The 19,923-nt window shown below is 42.2% G+C and overlaps 1 protein-coding gene and 1 long non-coding RNA gene across 5 annotated transcripts; one reads left to right on the top strand and one right to left on the bottom strand.

The window, feature by feature from the left end:
- Positions 1-736: 736 nt before the first annotated feature.
- Positions 737-19,539, bottom strand: lrrc2 (leucine rich repeat containing 2). 4 transcript variants are annotated; one of them, XM_032578608.1, is made up of 10 exons: positions 19,445-19,539; positions 5,625-5,769; positions 4,817-4,953; positions 3,589-3,680; positions 3,367-3,523; positions 3,086-3,222; positions 2,868-3,013; positions 1,343-1,495; positions 1,118-1,275; positions 737-1,036 (listed from the first exon to the last, which is right to left on the bottom strand). In XM_032578608.1, the coding sequence occupies exons 1-10, from the start codon at positions 19,515-19,517 to the stop codon at positions 987-989; spliced, it is 1,248 nt and encodes a 415-aa protein (XP_032434499.1). In that variant the 5' UTR covers positions 19,518-19,539; the 3' UTR covers positions 737-986. The 4 variants fall into 4 exon arrangements, with proteins under 4 accessions (XP_032434499.1, XP_032434501.1, XP_032434500.1 ...); XM_032578610.1 differs by lacking the exon at positions 19,445-19,539 and adding an exon at positions 7,269-7,393 and having other exon boundaries at positions 5,625-5,766; XM_032578609.1 differs by lacking the exon at positions 19,445-19,539 and adding an exon at positions 7,269-7,344.
- On the top strand, positions 11,847-15,392 carry LOC116729825 (uncharacterized). Its single transcript, XR_004341211.1, has 3 exons — positions 11,847-14,648; positions 14,718-14,777; positions 14,846-15,392. It is a non-coding gene; the product is annotated as an uncharacterized LOC116729825 (long non-coding RNA).
- Positions 19,540-19,923: the final 384 nt, after the last annotated feature.

Raw genomic sequence — 19,923 nt, 5'->3', positions numbered from 1 at the left:
TATTCAGGAACACAAAATTATTTTGAAATGGAAATTATTCCAGAGGAATATTGAGAATTAGTTTTCTGTAAACTTTATATAAATGAGTTTTTTATTCAATTTGCCATTTTCATCTGTTTTTAAATGAAAATAATTAAAAAATTCTAACTGCAGGCATATTTACAAAAAAAGAAATGAATCCTGGCAGGAATGATTCATATAAAATAATTTCTATTAAAATATTATATATGTGTCACTGAGAATATTTACTGAAATTTAAATCCTTATTGATTCTGTGGAAAATTATGGCTTTGATTTAATTTTGACACATTTTAATATGCAGACGATCTGTACATTTTTATTTTTTTTTACCCCTCCAGGGTCTTTTGTGGCTCTAGTGCCCCTCATATGACAGCAGGCTGACAGGAAACAGGGAAGACATGCGGCAAATGTCGTCGGGTCCGGGAGTCGAACCCGTGACGGCCGCGTCGAGGACTCAAGGCCTCCAAATACGGGTCGCGCTAACCGCTACGCCACCACGGCACGCCCCCAATACGCAGACGATCTGGATTAATTTTTACACGTTTGCTTTAATCTGATTTGCACAACGATGTATTAAGATTAAAAAATTAACAAGAAAAAAGTCCTAAAATGAATCGTAATAAAACAAAGAATAAAGTTCAATATTATGATAATTAAGTGGTAATAAGAGAATAAACTTTTCATAAAACACAAATGAAACATTTTATTCTCATTATTTAGGTTCTGATGTTTTGCTGCTTTTTATGATTTTATGATTTTATTCTTATTTCCTGATTCTGTTAAAACTTGGAGACGTTTTAAAATCTGGAATTTAAACTGAAATAAAACCCAACAAGAAAAACCAGAACCTTCTGGGCGACTTCAGAACCTCCAGAACCATCAGAACCAGGATCTGGACCCACGTCCAGCAGCTGTTCAGACCCGACTGGACTCTGCAGAACGGGTCCGGTTCTGGTTCCGGTCCATCACAGCAGGCATGAGATGGAGACCTTGGTGGTGGAGAAGGGGACGGTGTCTGATTTGGGACAAACAGAGTTAGCGGTTAGCAGCATTAACGGTTAGCATCAGGTCGCGCTGCCGGCGACCTTGGACTGACCTCTGTCCTTCAGCGTGCTGATGTACGCCTCCATGAACTCCTTCTCACTGCCGTCCTTCACCTCCTGCTCCCTCCACCTCCTCCTCTTCTCATTCGTCTTCTTCTCCTCTTCCTCCTTCTTCCTCCTCTTCTCGGGGTTGTCATAGAGACGGATGAACCTGCAGCGGGACAGAGGCGCCGGTCGGTCCGATGGTTCACGGATTTGCCGACCTGCTGGGATCTTACTTGATCTCCGGGTCGTTGCAGAGTTTGGTCGGGACGCAGGTCAGTGCGTCGCCACTGGCAACCACCATCTTCAGACTGGAGATGTTGGTGAGACAAACTGGGAGGTACGACAGGCTGTTCTTATGGACGTAGAGGGTGGAGAGCTCCTGCAGCCTGGACACAGAAAGAAAGGACACCCCACTAACCCAATGGGAAAAAGAAAGGACACCCCACTAACCCAACGGGAAAAAGAAAGGACACCCCACTAACCCAACGGGAAAAAGAAAGGACACCCCACTCACCCAACAAGACACATAAACAACAGTTCTGCTAATAGTGGAGCTAATCGTTTGTTTAGCACATTTGCTAACATTTAGCCCACCTAGCTTCACCTTATTTCCTTTTTCTGGATCAATTTTAAAAGGCTAATTTACTCAGCTGTTTAGTAAACTTTCAGCAGTTAGCATGTTTAGCATGCTCTTATTTTGAAGTAGCTGAAGTCTTTACGCAGCAGTTCCATTTCCTCTCCTCATGTTTTCTCATTTTTCCACCAATTTTATTTAAAATAGAATAGAAGTACTTTATTCATCCCAGCAGGGAAATTACTTCGCAGTTACAGCATAGAGACACAATAACAACCACTGAGTAGTAGTTGTAGATAAAATAAAAATAAAATATAAAATGCTATAAATTGTAAAAATATGAAATGCTGTTAATATAAAAGCAACTTAAGAGCAGTCCTTGCAAAGATTCAAAAAAAATGCAGATATGTATATGTAAATATATTTACAGCAAGTGTGCCACAGTGCAGTTCGGACTGATTAGTGCAGACAAGAAACATAGAGAAACAAAATAAAGCTGACAGTAGAGAAAAACAGAATCATAAATCTACATCTAAGGTCGTTACAGAAGACTTAAATTATAGTGTAAAAATTAAATTGCTGTTTGAGGGTTCAAGTGTTTCAACTGCAGATATAATTTGAATTGAAGTTAGAGCTTTAGCATTAGCTTCCACCAAATACTGTAGGTTTAGAATTAGCAAACCTAATGTTTTAGTTGGTGCTTTAGCATTAGCTTCTGCTAAATACCATGTAGGTGTATCGCTTTAGCATTAGCTTCACTAAATACCATGTAGGTGTGTCGCTTTAGCATTAGCTTCTGCTAAATACCATGTAGGTGTGTCGCTTTAGCATTAGCTTCTGCTAAATACCATGTAGGTGTGTCGCTTCAGCATTAGCTTCTGCTAAATACCATGTAGGTGTGTCGCTTTAGCATTCGTGGATCTAATATTTATGATTCGTACTTCAGGGTTTTTTGCTAGCGATACCCACCGCTTGTGAAGGCTACCAGGCTATGTTCTGTTTTTAAGACGCTGGAATCTGACTGACTGGATAAAACGGGTTTTTGGGGTTTGGGCGACATTTGGTCCTCACGTCTTACCAGTAAGTGGCAGAGTTTGGTAATGCTCCATTAAGCAAACAGCTTGGCTGTTATTAACCCATAAGAACCGGTCCCAGTCCCAGAAGGCGGCGCCAGCAGCAGCTACCTGTCCATGTCCTGCGGCAGGTCGCTCAGCTGGTTGTTGCTGAGGTCCAGCAGCTGCAGGCGACTCATCCTCAGGGCGCAGATGGGGATGGAGGCGAACCGGTTCTCCGAGATGTCCAGGTGGACCAGCTGCTTCAGGCTGCTGAGCTGCAGGCAGAAAACACCATGAGGGACGGTTCCGACCCGGTTCCAACCCGGTCCAGAGACCCGCGGCCTCACCTCAAAGGGCAGTTCGCTCAGGCTCAGGTTTCCGGCCAGTTCCAGACGCTCCAGCTTCTCACAGTCTCCGAGCTCCGGAGGAACTCTGGACAGGCGGTTGTAGCTGACGTTCAGCCTGCGGAGCGCCGCCAGCTTCCCTGGGGGAGGCGGAGACAGGAAACAGGAAACAGGAAGTGGAGACAGAGTTTAGGTGGAAACGACTGACCGTCCTGCTGATGAGGAGCAAACGGACAATGAAGCCTTGTAGAAGTCGGGTCAGATTCTGGCCCGGTTCTGCTCACCGATCTGAGGCGGCAGATCCGCGATGAGGTTTCTGGGAATCTCGAGGACGGTGAGTTGCGTGAACAGAGCCAGGAAGTCGGGCAGCTGGCGGATCCGAGTCCGTCTGACGTGCCACTCCTGCAGGTAGGTGGTCCACTGCAGCTCCCGGGGAAAGTCCTGCAGAACGGTTCCCTCAAACATCACAGAGCGGGTTCCCTAACCCTGGGAATGTGGGAACTCACCAGCCAGCGATCTCCTTCCAGCCGGAAGATCAGATCCTTCCGATCCGGATGATCCTCGTCCTGCTGGACTCTTGGATCCTCCTGCTGGACGTCTAACAGGGAGAGAAACACTTTTCCTGAATGTCTGACTGAAGATCAGACTAAACGTTTCCTAAAGCCATTTGGGAGCAACATGATTTCTGTTTGCTGAATAATGAGAAATGTTTTAGAGAAGTGGCAGCTGCCACTCTGAGGGACCAAGAGACGCCATGATGTCCTCTGATCTGTAGACAAAAAGTCTCCAAGTTCCTCCATGCTTCCTCTGGGAGCAGGTCGGGTCCATCAGAACCAAAACTACTCAATACCAGAACCGTTGTTGCTGTTTGCGTCTAATCCTACACCACAGGGTTCTGAGCTCGGTCCATTTCCCTTTACTATCAGCTTCCAGTTGGTGTAATGGAAGCATGGAGTAAATGTTATGCTGATGATACTCGGCTACATGAAAGGTCATAATTATTAACTCCCTGATGAAATCACAGAAAACTCACGTTTCCATGGAAACAACCAGAATAACGGTTCATATTTGGGTTTCTTCCAAAAGATCAAAGATAAAATCTCCACAGATTAAACTCAGTACCTGTGTTCCGGTTGTACCTGTGTTCTGGTTGTACCAGTGTTCTGGTTGTACCAGTGTTCTGGTTGTACCTGTGTTCTGGTTGTACCTGTGTTCTGGTTGTACCAGTGTTCCGGTTGTACCAGTGTTCTGGTTGTACCAGTGTTCCGGTTGTACCAGTGTTCTGGTTGTACCTGTGTTCTGGTTGTACCAGTGTTCTGGTTGTACCAGTGTTCTGGTTGTACCTGTGTTCCGGTTGTACCAGTGTTCTGGTTGTACCTGTGTTCTGGTTGTACCTGTGTTCTGGTTGTACCAGTGTTCTGGTTGTACCTGTGTTCTGGTTGTACCAGTGTTCCGGTTGTACCAGTGTTCCGGTTGTACCAGTGTTCCGGTTGTACCAGTGTTCTGGTTGTACCTGTGTTCCGGTTGTACCAGTGTTCCGGTTGTACCTGTGTTCTGGTTGTACCTGTGTTCTGGTTGTACCTGTGTTCTGGTTGTACCAGTGTTCTGGTTGTACCAGTGTTCTGGTTGTACCTGTGTTCCGGTTGTACCAGTGTTCTGGTTGTACCTGTGTTCCGGTTGTACCAGTGTTCCGGTTGTACCAGTGTTCCGGTTGTACCAGTGTTCCGGTTGTACCTGTATTCCGGTCCAGGTGTCCTCCGTACGGCGGTGGCGCCGTCAGCAGCGATCTCTCCAGGTAGTGGTGCAGCTGCTGCAGCTCTTTGGCCTTCATGCTCTTGCAGTAGATGCGGTACTGCCACTGCTGATCGATCCTGCGCAGACAGGAAACGGTCAGTCCGCTGCAGACGCCATGAAGGACAGTTCCCAGGTGTTAATGAGCGAACAGCAGCAGGACATTTCTGCCGGGTTGCAGCCAGCTGGTTGTTTGGGTTGCTGTCCGGATGTTTGACCTTTCTGCTCTACGCTCCGACCTGCTGCTATAAATACCTGACAGTGTTCATGTGGCTAAAAGCAGCTTCTGCTCTCACTGGGTTCCTCCATCACCAGTCAGCTGTGTGTGAGTCAGCCTCAGTGAATAGATCCATTGACTGGATGCTGCTGTTGGTCAGAGTACACAAACTGCTGATGTCATTAATTAGGTCATTTCCTGTCATATGTGCGTCTCTTCCAGCTGTTTCTGGAATGTTTAGCTGTTGGAAAACCAGGAATGTCGTATTTAGACCTAAAACTCTGAAGTGAATCTAACTTCTTGTTTTGAGATTGAAGCTGTAAATTGATGTCACAGCACCGCCCCCTTCAGGCCAGACTGTGAATGGAAACACCGCCCCCTTCAGGCCAGACTATGAACAGCAGCACCGCCCCCTTCAGGCCAGGCTGTGAACAGCAGCACCGCCCCCTTCAGGCCAGACTGTGAACAGCAGCACCGCCCCCTTCAGGCCAGACTGTGAACATCAGCGCCGCTCTGACGATGGATGAAACTGACCTGGCGAGGGCGCTGTTCTCCACCCTCTCCTGCTCCTTCTTCTGCCTGGTTCTGTACTTCTTCACTCGGACCTCCCAGATTCCTCGGACCGCAGACAGATCGTACACCGGAACGTCGAGCTTCCTGTTTGGACCCATCGGTTCTGCTGGGTTTGGACCAGAAAAACGCACAAAAATTTACTGAGTTATTATGAATGTTTGTTCTAATTTCAGAGCCTGTTGGCCTCTCAGTGCTGCAGCGCCACCCAGAGGCTAAAAAGTGTTTTACATAAGGATTCAATTAAAACTTAAACTGGAAATTAAAGGTTTGATGAGAAACAAAATATCCAGTTTTTGTCAGAATTTTTAGCCTGAAATGGTTTTACAGATTTGAAAACTGTTTAAACCCAGATTATCATGGATTAAACCCAGATTATCATGGATTAAACCCAGATTATCATGGATTAAACCCAGATTATCTAAGTTTGACTGTAACTCCTGCAATTTAACCCAGAAGTTTGTAACGTTCTGCCTGCGGGATGGAAGAATGGGGCTGAGGAAACCTTTCAGTGTGAATTTAGCTCCGATTAAACAAACTAATAAAATAACAAAAAATGAAATAACTTCAAATTAAAGCTCTAACATATCTGGTTAAAAGTACAAATAAAAAACGGAAACAGTTCAGCTCCAGAATATTTTCCAGTCTGCTTGTTGGAGGAACTTTAAGGAATATTTAAATTATTTTTGGAGCTAAAAGCAGAACACAGAAGAACCAAAGGATTTATTAATATCTGCTTTTACTGACAGCAGCTTGTAATAACGATGCAGATCCGTCTAAAAACATGTTTTAGTTTTAAACAGTTTAGTGGACGACAGATTCTTGTTTCATGTTGGCATTTTTCTTCTCTTTAATCTTTATTTTTTAATAATAATTAAAACATAAATGTGCTGTAATGAACTGGACAGGTAGAAACGCTTCAGCAACACAGAATCGTTTTAAAGGCTGATTTCATCTCCAGCTGTTTGACGTTAAATCTCCTCTGAAATGATGGATATTAAAATGTAAACGGAACAAAACATCTGAAAACAGCTGGAGATTAAAACAATTAACTGATCCCACATAGCAAACCTGGTCTGGGCCGGATGTGGCCCATGTGTCCAGAACCGGGCCAGGTGTGGACCAGTTGAGGACACATCGACGGCCCCATAAACCGTTTCACCTCTGGAAACCAGACCGGGGCCCCTGGGGGCCCGTCATTCATTGAGGCATCTGGGCCAGATGGAAAGGCCCTTTCTGTCCCAGACAACTTAATGTTAGTAATATCAATAAAAACACAACATATATCAACACAATTATGCCATGTGGGATAAAACGGATTTTAAATCACTGAACTCTTGTAGAATTTCATCTTTTTAACTATTATAATTTAAAATCATTTCAGCTGAAATGTTCAGTTTTAACAAACATATTTGATCTGTTTGACAGATTTTATGCTAAATCTTCGTTCTGCTCATCAATAATAACTTGCTGCTAATTTTAGCTGCTTTCACAAGAAACTTTTTGTTTTTTAAAATCTGCAAACTGATAAAAATCAGAAGATCCAACAAACGATCAGATCGGGTCGTAGTTCTGGTTCCGACCCAGAACCCGTCCTCTGGTTCCTACCTGAGACTCAGCGCCGTCCGTCCTGTTTACCGACCCGGAGTGTGTGTGTGTGTGTGTGTGTGACCCACCAAGCTATTTTTACCAGTGTTTTGCTGCATGTGAGTGTGTGTCACATGACACCGAGGCCCAGTGCTCCTCACACACACACACACACACACACACAGAGGAATCAACGGACGGGTCCATTTCCTGCAGAACCAGAACCAGAACCCGACCGTTCAGTGGATGTTTTACAGTCAGACAGAAACTTTCTTCAGACAGTTCATGGTTGGAGGTCAGGGATGTCCAAAGTGCGGCCCGGGGGCCACTTACGGCCCTCTGGAGGACTCAGCAGATGGATCATTTTTAATATTTTATGGAAACATTTTTTACAGATAAATCACATCATCTTTAAAAACATGAGGTTCAAAAATCGGCTCCCACTATTTAATGATGTTTCTGCTTCTGTCTTCCCTCCGGAGCAACCAGAAAACATCGATCCACTTTTACTCAAACGTTTTACTCACTTAGACTCTTTAGAAATAATAAATACTGCAGGAATATTTTGGTTCTTTCCGAGGTTTTGCTCTGGGAGACACCGGACCCTTTTAGCAAACCCACAGAAATGCTGCAAAATGCACAAAGAAACATCAACTTTCAGAATGTTTTTCATTCACTCTTCAATAATTATTACATTTATTTAGCATAAACACTAACTCATACCTCCTGATTAAAGTTGACGGGTGCAGTGGAAAATTATTGCCATCAGATAATTTATTATGACTTTATTGCCAGATCATTTTTTTCCATCCCTCTTAATATAAAATATTTCATATTTTCGAAAATAATATAAAATATAATATTTTATATGAATATAAAATATGACTTTTTTTTATATTAATCACATTTTATTTTAACCCCACAGTTCTTGCTAGCTAAGCCAGCTTTGACTTTCAGCCTATCAGAAAATGAGTATCAGAAATAACATTTAAATGAATTATTTTAACTTTCACTTCATATTTTAAAAAATGAATAACAGAAAACAATAATTCTGATGAAAAAGACTTAAAAATATTATGAAATTATATTTAAATGTTTGTATTTTTTCCTGAATTAAAGACTTTAAAAACAAAATAGTGTACATTACTAACTAAATGAAATAAAACAAAGTATTAACAAACATAAGTCATAAATGCTTTAATCAATTATTCAGATCTTAACATTTCCTTAGTTTCCTGTTTCTTATCCTCAGTTCTGCTGTATGTGGCGCCATCTGGTGGAAACTGACGGTTCCCACAGCTACAGTATAATCAGTAAAATAACTATAATCCAGATGATTCAGATTAACTGAACTGATGCTGAATAGTCAGATAAAAACATGTATAATAAATAAATACAAATGACTCCATATGAAAACCAAACAATATTCCATTACAGTGCAGCAGAAATGTTGACTGAACTGAGATGTTTGACAGATGTGATGATCTTCATCAGAGTCGCCATTTCTGTGCTGCTGGACCTGAAAAACTTCCACAGGATCAAAGTTTGAGTTGATGTGTGACCGGGACATTTCCTGGTTCAGTTTAAAGATTTAAAGATGTTGTGGTATTTCTGCAGTGGTTTGTATGTGGAGTGTTTTATGATCCCATCTGGACTGGACACCCAGAGGCAGTCCTAGCCTGTTTGGAGCCCTGGGCGAACCACCTTTCCTGTGCCCCCTCTCCTCCTTTCCACAAAGTTGTTGAGCAGGGAGGATTTAATATTGACATTCAGATTCTCCAGTTGTGAAAGAGGCTGGGGGTTGGTGGTTGGCACCTGCAGTGCATGACACTTAAAATTGATCAGTCAATCCACAGAACATCCTGGACCTCAGGCTACCTGAGGGCAGGACTGAGAGCGGGCCGTGGTTGGGCTGTGAGGATGAATAAGCGCCATCATTTGGCCAGAAACAGCTCTGAGGTCAGCTGACCTCACCGCTCTTCACAGGCCAGACAGAGATGCTTCTGCATGGCGCCTCTGCTGACGGTGGTGAGACCTTCTGGACTCTGCTGCGACCTTTTCAGCCTCCTCATAAAGCGCAGTCATTGGTTGACTTGCTGAACCAGAGAGGAGGTGTAGAGGGAAAGGACATGTCTTTCCTCACTGTGGTGGTGCTGATGCAGAGTTTGGTGACTGTGGGCCCAAAGAGCCTCTTCATGAACTTGATCTCCAGTTCTTTGGTTTTGTCCACATTCAGGAGCAAATTGTTGTTGCCACACCATAAATGAAGAGCTCCACCTCCTCCCTGTACAGTGGGAAGAACAAGTATTTGATACACTGTTGATTTTTCAGGTTTCCCACTTGCAAAGCATGTAGAAGACTGTAATTTTTATCATAGGTACTCTTCAACTGTGAGTGATGGAATCTAAAACAAAAATCCAGAAAAATACAATGTATGATTTTTAAATAATTAATTTCCATTTTATTGTGTGAAATAAGTATTTGATCATCTATCAACCAGTAAGAATGTTGGCTCTCACAGACATGTTAGTTCTTCTTTAAGAAGCCCTCCTGTTCTCCACTCATTACCTGTATTAATTGCACCTGTTTGAACTCGTTACCTGTATAAAAGACACCTGTCCACACACTCAATCAATCAGACTCCAGCATCTCCACAATGCCCAAGACCAGAGAGCTGTGTAAGGACATCAGGGATAAAATTGTAGACCTGCACAAGGCTGGGATGGGCTACAGGACAATAGGCAAGCAGCTTGGTGAGAAGGCAACAACAGTTGGTGCAATTATTAGAAAATGGAAGAAATACAAAATAACGGAAAATCTCCCTCGGTCTGGGGCGCCATGCAAGATCTCACCTCGTGGAGCATCATTGATCTTGAGGAAGGTGAGGAATGAGCCCAGAACTACACGGCAGGACCTGGTCAATGACCTGAATAGAGCTGGGACCACAGTCTCAAAGAAAACAATCAGTAACACTCTACGCAGTCAAGGATTAAAATCCTGCAGTGCACGCAAGGTGCCCTTCCTCAAGCCAACACATGTCAAAGCCCATCTGATGTTTGCAAATGACCATCTGAATGATCCAGAGGAGGAATGGGAGAAGGTCATGTGGTCTGATGAGACAAAAATAGAACTTTTTGGTTTAAACTCCACTCGTCATGTTTGGAGGAAGAAGAATGATGAGTACAACCCCAAGAACACCATCCCAACCGTGAAGCATGGCGGTGGAAACATCATTCTTTGGGGATGCTTTTCTGCAAAGGGGGCAGGACGACTGCACCATATTGTGGGAAGGATGGATGGGGCCATGTATCGTGAGATTTTGGCCAACAACCTCCTTCCCTCAGTAAGAGCACTGAAGATGGGTCGTGGCTGGGTCTTCCAGCATGATAACGACCCAAAACACACAGCCAGGGCAACTAAAGAGTGGCTCCGTAGGAAACATCTTAAGGTCCTGGAGTGGCCTAGCCAGTCTCCAGACCTGAATCCAATAGAAAATCTTTGGAGGGAGCTTAAAGTCCGTGTGGCCCAGCGACAGCCCCGAAACCTGAAGGCTCTGGAGGAGATCTGTATGGAGGAGTGGGCCAAAATCCCTGCTGCAGTGTGTGCAACCCTGGTCAAGAACTACAGGAAACGTCTGATCTCTGTAATTGCAAACAAAGGTTTCTGTACCAAATATTAAGTTTCGTTTTTCTGGTGTATCAAATACTTATTTCACACAATAAAATGGAAATTAATTATTTAAAAATCATACATTGTATTTTTCTGGATTTTTGTTTTAGATTCCATCACTCACAGTTGAAGAGTACCTATGATAAAAATTACAGTCTTCTACATGCTTTGCAAGTGGGAAAACCTGAAAAATCAACAGTGTATCAAATACTTGTTCTCCCCACTGTATGTGCGCTGATGGTCATCCCTGAGGAGACACATGGTGCTTTCTTGCCTCTTGGAAGGACTTCAGGAGATTCTGGTTAGTAATCTGATTACTGTTGCAGGGACAAAGTGTTTTGGTAGTCTGCCAGGGAGTTCTGGTAAAGTTGACCCAGTCTCACTGATGTCAGAACATCCTGGATCCAGGTCCTCAGCAGATCACAGCATCTGCATAGAGATATTCACTGAGAGCCAGGCCTCCTCAAGGTGAACAGATGGCTTAAATGAATAATCGTCCTCTCTGCAGGGTGACATACTTCAGATCACAGTTTGGAGAAATCTCCTGTACTTGTATAGAACTTTATCAAACCCAGAGGAGCCCAAAGCATTTCACGTTACATTCAGACATTCACACACTGATGGTGGCAAGCTGCTGGATAGTAGTCACTGGTTTGACAGATGCGAGTCTGACCACCACCAGGAGGTAAGGCAGGTGATGTGTCTTGCCCAAGAATACGACAGAAGTGGACAGAGTGGGAATCGAACCAGAAACCCACCAGGACGAACTCCTTCTACTGTCGCCACCATCGTCCCAAATGAATAATTTTCCTGTCTGCAGATTGACGGACTTCAGGAAGTTTGAAGACAACCTGGATGTTGATCCAGACATGGAGGAGTTGACCCTGATCTGATCAGCGGCTCCTTGATGCTGCAACACGTCTAGAATCCAAAGGAAGAAACAGGAACACATCACTCTTCCTTTGTTAACTCGTCTCTTTAATAAATAATTACCTCCCTGCAGCTCTAGGCTTCTTCTCAGCGAGTTAAATCTCTCCTCATTAGTTTCAAATGATTGTTGAAACCTCTGAAGCAAAGAGGAAGCTCTTTGTAAGAACCTGACGTCATGTTAACAGTCTGAAATGGTGGTTTCTGATGGCCCTGGTCCAATGGGGTCGGATCCACAGTGATGATGAAATGAGATCGATTCACTGCAGCCTCCTCCTCCAAGGCTGGTTTTCCCTGAAACTTCTCACCCTACAAGGAAACATCTGATCCTTCGGAGGTTCGGTGGATGTCTGTGGAGAGTAAGAAACATTTGAATCTGAAACAGACGACTTCATATCCCGGTAAGTTGAGAAAACGACAGTTAACAGCTGAGGGTCAAACGTATGAGAACGATTTCAGATTAAATCTGACTGGGTTTCAGCTTAATCTCAGCATAACATCAGCAGATCTCTGGGCTTTCCAACACTCCAGTGAAAAATATTCAATAAGCAGTAGAAACAGGACAGTGTGGATAATTCTGTGATCATATTAAAGAAAACAGAGAGCAGAACCTCCCACTGTTCACGAATCAACAGAAAAATCTAGAAAATCAACAGATCTGCAGAAAAATTGAAAACCTGATTTATAGCATCTCATTATGGAGAATATACTAACTTTATTATAAATGTTCAAATTAAGACATTGACTTGTTCTGGTGAGAAAATGATTACAAAATGAAAGAAAAATAAATAAAACTGAAAACAAAAACCGTTGACATGTTTCTAAACAGAAATGTTTCAGTCAACATTAGAGACTGACTGGTTCTTACCACCAAGCAGCAGGTTTGCTTTTAATATCAACATGATGAACATCAGCATATCTGATGATGTTCATTTGGACCTGCAAAGATTTTTGAATATTTGATGAAGCCTTTCCACTGACTGGAGCAATATGACAACACACCTGAAAGACTGAGAAAGAAACAGAACGACTGACTAAAGGTGAAATAAAAATAAAAATATTTCTTCAAAATTATTTACTTACTGTAGTTCCCCATTTTGGATTTCAAGATGACACTGATTTCTGCAGATTTTACTGCCTTATGCACACCTACATCTATGACTGCAAAAACTCTGTGGGTTGAGAAATGTCTTCAGTGGTTTTCTGCAGCAGTGATCCAAGAGTTTCAGCGCTGCAGTGGGTTTGGGTGCCAGCTTGGGGTTATGTAGGACAGATACCTTTGAAGAACATCTGACACATCATCAATGCACAGACCTCGGTGAATGTTTTGCAAAAGGCACCTCCAATCAAATCCATGATCAATTTTAAATTAATATTGACATGAGAATTTTATTCCTTCCTATTTGCTGGAAAATGTCTCTGTGTTTGGCAGGAAGGATGGCGAGGTGGAAGAGCTGCCAGCTCCTGTTCATCCTCCTTTTCCTGAACATCAGCAATGGGTTTAGTATGAACCTTCCAGACATCTCACCAAACACACAGAAATAAATAAAAACAAAAAAATAATCCTGGCTTCCTTTGGACTCATCAGCTGAAACCTCAAGTTAAGTTTCATCAGATAAAAGTTACAGCTGAAAACAAAACAAACTGCCCTGCTGTAGCTGCTACAGTAAATTTATTACTATAGGAGAAATAAGGTGGAGAGAGTTTTAATAGGCTCTTCTACCAATTAGCTTCACTAAGGCAGCACATTATTGATAAGTTATTTAACATCCAAACATCGTTTGGGCCTTGAAATGTGAGAACATGTCCGTCAGCAAAAGCTTTCTAAGAACGACTCCGTTGCCTTCAGGATGACCTCTGTGTGTTTTCTCTCTGCAGAGGTGAGAGAAGACGAGTGGGAGGAGCCGAGTCCAGATGTTGCTGCTCTGCATCGCCTCCAAGGTCACATGATCCACGAGCAACTCAGCAACTCCTCACAGTCCAGGTTTATTACGCTTATGATCCACTGTCTGAGTTTTATCTTTCATTTGTCAGTATCACTTTATTTGAAGGTGTGAGCATGACAGTCATAAACATGAAGAGCCTTCAACTGTTTGACTGTTGTCATGAAGGTTTACACACTCCTTCACAAGCGCTTCTGCCAAGGTCCTACCTTCTCCTCATGGCTAAAATAAAACCAAACCAAAAGCCAAAGAACTCCCTCTGCTCCCTCATCTTCATCTTCATCTGTCAGTTGTTTGTTGATCGAACCGCTCCTCTCTGCCTCTCCAGTCTTGGCTGAGGTCTCTGCAGAACCAGACTCCCATCCACCTTGTGGCATCCATCCATCCTGTAGTGATGAACAAATGAAGTCTCACAAATCAACGAAGGTTCATTACTCAGTAATTCATTCATTGCTCACTAGTGACATCTGCTGTTGAACTAAAACTGTGACACATTGTCACTCAAGTAAATCATACTTCAAAATATATAACAACTTACCAGTTTAGGCAATATGTCACAATAAGGTTTTAATCAAATCCATTTAGGATCCAATGAACCCAATTTATCTTGTTGTGATTTGTGCCTGAAGTAATCCTGCTGTTGACTGAGGTTGTGTTTTCTTATATCTTATAGACTGATTTGACAGTAAAGATATTTGTGTGGCAGTATGCCCTGTAGGCTCTGAACGCATCACACAAGTGCCTGAATCTAATTGGTTGTTGCGCTGGCTGTCAGTATATAAAGGGCCCTCCCTCACCTGGTTGACATCACGTTGTTTTCCTTCTGGTTCAGACCTCGGCGTTTGCTGGCGTTGCACGCTAGGTAAGGCAGGCTTCATGTCCCTTTATCGAGCTTATTACTTGTGATTTATTTCCATTTTCTGTATAACAGCCGCATATTAATGCACGCTCGATTGGTGCGCTTAACGACGCTCTAGTCGCCGATCGATCGGTAAGAAGCTTCCCACACTCTCAATGTTTGTTAGCTTAGCTTTAGTTCAGTTTTACTTGTATGTCCAGGTGGCCCGTACAAGCTGCCTGATTTCCCTTCCTGTCAGAGGCGCTACATATAGAGCTCAGTGGTAAGTGAAATGCTCATCTTCTCTATGCTTCCAGATTCCATTTCTGACGCTGCTGTTTGTCCCTGGCTGGCGGTCCGCCTGCCGTCCTGGTTGCTGGCCTCACGCCTGCCGTCCTGGTCGGCTTAAAACTGGCTCCTGTCATTCGTCCTTAAATTCAAAATGAGCGAAATATAATCAGCCATCTTTTCATGCTATTTGACAATATATAATTAACTCTTACTCCATCCAAACAGCAATAAGATGAGAAAACTGAGTAAATCTGTATAACAACACTAAAGGACATGTCATAATCTACATTTGCTAAAATGTTTCTGATTTTTACACAAGAACAATTTGATTTCAGCCAGAAACGATAAATGTTTTACTTAACAAGCTACTTCCAAGTAACTTTACACACTTTTTAGACTCCAAGGCTGCAAATACACTGCCTGGCCAAAAAAAGTCACCACCTGGATTTAACTAAGCAAATAGGTACAAGCCTCCTATTGGATAAGTACTGCATAGGCGATTATCTTTCAGCTGGCAACAAGTTATTTAACCCCAGCTGATGCAATGAGTAACTCCTCATTTCTTAAACAACCATGGCAAAAGACACATCCTGTGGTCGTGGAAAAGACGTTAGTCTGTTTAAGAAGGGTCAAATCATTGGCATGCATCAAGCAGAGAAAACATCTAAGGAGATTGCAGAAACTACTAGAATTGGGTTAAGAACTGTCCAACGCATCATTAAAAACTGGAAGGATGGTGGGGAACCATCGTCTTCCAGGAAGAAATGTGGTCGGAAAAAAATCCTGAATGATCGTGATCGGCGATTACTTAAACGTTTGGTCAAATCAAATGGAAGAAAAACAACAGCAGAACTCAGGAGTATGTTTAATTGTGAACGCAAAAGCATTTCCACACGCACAATGCGAAGGGAACTCAAGGGGTTGGGATTGAACAGCTGTGTAGCCGTAAGAAAACCTCTAATCAGTAAGGCTAACCAGAAAAAAAGGCTTCAGTTTGCTAGGGAGCATAAAGATTGGACTCTGGAGGAATGGAAGAGGGTCATGTGGTCTGATGAGTCCAGATTTACCCTGTTCCAGAGTGATGGGAGCATCAGGGTAAGAAGAGAGGCAGGTGAAGTGATGCACCCATCATGCCTAGTGCCTACTGTACAAGCCTGTGGGGGCAGTGCTATGATCTGGGGTTGCTGCAGTTGGTCAGGTCTAGGTTCAGCAACATTGTGTGCCCAAAGAATGAGGTCAGCTGACTACCTGAATATACTGAATGACCAGGTTATTCCATCAATGGATTTTGTCTTCCCAAATGGAACGGGCATATTCCAAGATGACAATGCCAGGATTCATCGGGCTCACATTGTGAAAGAGTGGTTCAGGGAGCATGAGACATCTTTCTCACACATGGATTGGCCACCACAGAGTCCAGACCTTAACCCCATTGAGAATCTTTGGGATGTGCTGGAGAAGGCTTTGCGCAGTGGTCAGACTCTCCCATCATCAATACAAGATCTTGGTGAAAGATTAATGCAACACTGGATGGAAATAAATCTTGTGACACTGCAGAAGCTTATTGAAACAATGCCACAGCGAATGCGGGCTGTAATCAAAGCTAAAGGCGGTCCAACAAAATATTAGAGTGTGACCATTTTTTGGTGGCGACTTGTTTTTGGCCAGGCAGTGTATTATTAAAATGTAAAAATGTGTTTCAAAAATAGCAAATTACTAAATAAAAATGAAAGTGGCATCTTAATGAGCTAATCTAAGCCAGTTAATGCTTTATTCTATCTGACATGCTGGCTATCTTGTATGCTAGCTCAAATTAGCCTCAAACAAAGAAGTAAATGAAGGAAACATCTCAGAGCTTACGTAGCAGAGCTGCTGCGCCGCCTTGGCACCGAGAGCGCTGCTTGATGGATGTTCTCATAAAGATAGAAGTAAAAATGTGTGTCTGTTTGTGAGACTGCTGGGTGACAACACGAGTTAAATGTCAAGCCTCTCGGGGCGCGATGTGACCCTGCAGCAGGCTGTCAAACACACATTCCCATGTCTGGACTTCTATCTTTATCAGGCCTGACAGGACGCAGTCACGGCCTCCCATGTCATGTTTATGTTTGCAGGGTCCAGGCGAGCCAAGAGCGCAAACAATATTGTGTTTAAGTTTGAGTTTCAGGAAGGGTCATGAAAACATTTGCACACCTGTTCAGCCTGCAGCCATAAACCGTTTACATGAAGGCGCTTCAGCAACCAGGTCAGCAGCTGAAATAAGATTAATATGAACAAATACAAAACTTTTATGAGACCATTTCATTAAACAACTTACAGTTTTAATGGGTTGATACTTGATTTATGCTGATGTGTTGATGCTGTAGGCTACAGAGATGCTAGGTGAATATCAGTAACTGAAATGTTTAATAATTAACAACAAAGTTTCCCTCAGTGTATTATAAGCCTGGCAGGCCACCAGGCTTTACTTGTCCCCCGCCAGGCTGAGTGTTTGTTTATTTTAAATAGTATTTTTTATAAAGCAGTGACAATGACAGCAAAGACTGGCTACACTAGGTTTATAGTTGGCTTATTGATGAGCCATTTGAACCAGAACATCAAGATCCTGCACCAAGCTGCAGACATTACTAATCAAAAGGAGAGGAAGTAGAAAAAGACAAGAAAAGCTGGTCCATTAATACTGGAGTTGTTTAGTTGGTGGTTAAGTATTGCTAGTAGTGTCTTCCAATAACACAACCAGGTCAAATGTTACATTTAAAACTCGTCTGGTTAAACACAGTTGAGTTCAGCGTGAAGTCTGGAAAAAACTCTGAACTTTACAGAGTCAACGCCATCTGAGGAGCTTTCAGCGGCACCATGGGGGTCAGTGACGGGACTCTGATACCTCGGTGTGTTACAGCTAGAGCTTAATGTTTGAAATGTCATCACCAGAGTAAATAAATACTAAATCCTTAAAAGTAAATCCAGCTATTGTAAGAGTAAAAGGTATTTGGTAGGAAGGGGGAATTAAGTTACCGTTTGGTCACTGAATCTGATTTAACTTGTAATCAAACAGATGAAAATATTAAATTATGGCCAAAAAATTCTATTTTATGAAAACTAAAATAACACAATATAAAAAGGAAACACAATTACAAAGTAACTTATTCTGGCAGATTAAATTTTTATGGTGTTTTTACTGGACCTCCGAAGGCCTCAGTAGATAGAAATTACATCAAATCAATAAAACTTCAGTAAAAACAAAAAGTCTGCCGCTAACGTAAACTGCTGGAGAGTTTCTGTGTTTTAGTTAAATAATTATTAATCATTCAGTAAAATAACCAGAGGAGGGAGAAGCCAGAAACTTAGAGCAGCGCTACGTCGCACTAATGCTTCACAGAGGAAAGTAAAGAGTAAGGTGCCCTGAAGTTACTCCTACAGGGACCTTTTAACTCTGAGTAACTGTAACTAAGTAACTGTAACTGAGTAACTGTAACCTTTATTTATTTTATTACCTACCTTCACTCACAAGTGACAGAAACTCGACTCAGGAAGCAGGAAATGGAGCCCTGAAACTGATCCGAGTTTGTAATGATGTCATGCAGGGTCCAAATAACTCTGTGTGTGTGTGTGTGTGTGTGTGTGTGTGTGTGTGTGTGTGTGTGTGTGTGTGTGTGTGTATTTCTTATTTAGTGCCAGTCTGCCGTCTATTTCTCTGTGACTTTCAGATCTTCTCTGCCACTCAGATTGAATGAAAACTGGATGAAAATAATTACAGGGTCTTTAATTAATCACATTTGAACCAAAAACCATATAATGACAAATTAAGTAACATTTTACATTCTAAAACACAAACAACATTTTGATTTGATTTTATATAAATAATTTTCTCTCTCAAGTTTTTTCTTGAAAAAAACGTTACTTGAGCAACGACTGAACCAATTCCGTCTCGCCAGCCTTTATTTTGATAGTCCACTCTTATCAGCAAGCTAATTTGCATATATGCACGAAATACTTAGCCAGGGTAAAATACTTTTTTAGGTTGAAAATTAAATGTTTAGTTTGAAAAATAAATATTTACTTTGGAGCTAAATGTTCAGTAAATATTGAACACCATTTGTTCTCTTTATAACAGGCTGAATAAATCAAAAACACTGATGTTAATTCTTTACTGTGTAACTTTACCAACAGCACACCATAAACAACAATACGGTTATCTTATGAAATATTATAAAATATGACAGTAACAAATAGCAGATGAAAACCGTTACTGTAATAACTCAGATTTCTGTGTAGCTAATTTTCAAAAATATTTATTTCTGACCTCAAGGCAGTCTACAGCTAGAACACACAGCTTAATGCTACATGGGTTAGCACCCCTGGGTTAGCACACCTGGGTTAGCACACCTGGGTTAGCACACCTGCTGTGAGCTACCGGCTAAACCTCATGTACTACCAACATAATATGTAAATAAAATTGACGTCTAAATGTATTTACGAGCTCTCCAACGGTTAGTAAAACAGTACATGTGTGTTTATGTGTAAACTCATACCTGAAAAGCGGAATAATTCAATAACGAGCCACGGACTCGATTCTTCCTCTGCGCCATCGGAGCCGTTCGGCATAGTAGAGCTACTGACTCACTAGCTCCAGACTCCCCCTGCTGGTCGCAGTTGGTTACTACATCTACTAGACGTACCGTAGCGATGGAATTAGCAGCTGTAGCTAATGCTAAAGCTAGCTAGGCTAAGGGACTAAACGGGGCTACAGATTAAACCGTTTTAATTTTGAAAAGAAATGTAGGTTTTTAACAGTTTCACGTTTTTTTCATCAATTCAGGTGTTGCAGCAAAGTGACGTGACATTGAGGCATGTAGGTTCACACAAAGGTAAGTAAGGTAAGTAATAAAATATACTATAAAAACAAAATTAAGAATAAAAGTAAATCCAATATATTTATAAAGTCTTAAAACGTTTTAGTATAATTTTTGTTTTCTGTTGTTCAGTCTATTTTAACGTAAAATAACTGATT

Source organism: Xiphophorus hellerii, chromosome 12 (genome assembly GCF_003331165.1).
Source record: "Xiphophorus hellerii strain 12219 chromosome 12, Xiphophorus_hellerii-4.1, whole genome shotgun sequence".
Lineage (NCBI taxonomy): Eukaryota > Metazoa > Chordata > Actinopteri > Cyprinodontiformes > Poeciliidae > Xiphophorus > Xiphophorus hellerii.
Note: the sequence above shows the minus strand (reverse complement) of the source record. Positions and strands in the feature narration are given on the sequence as shown.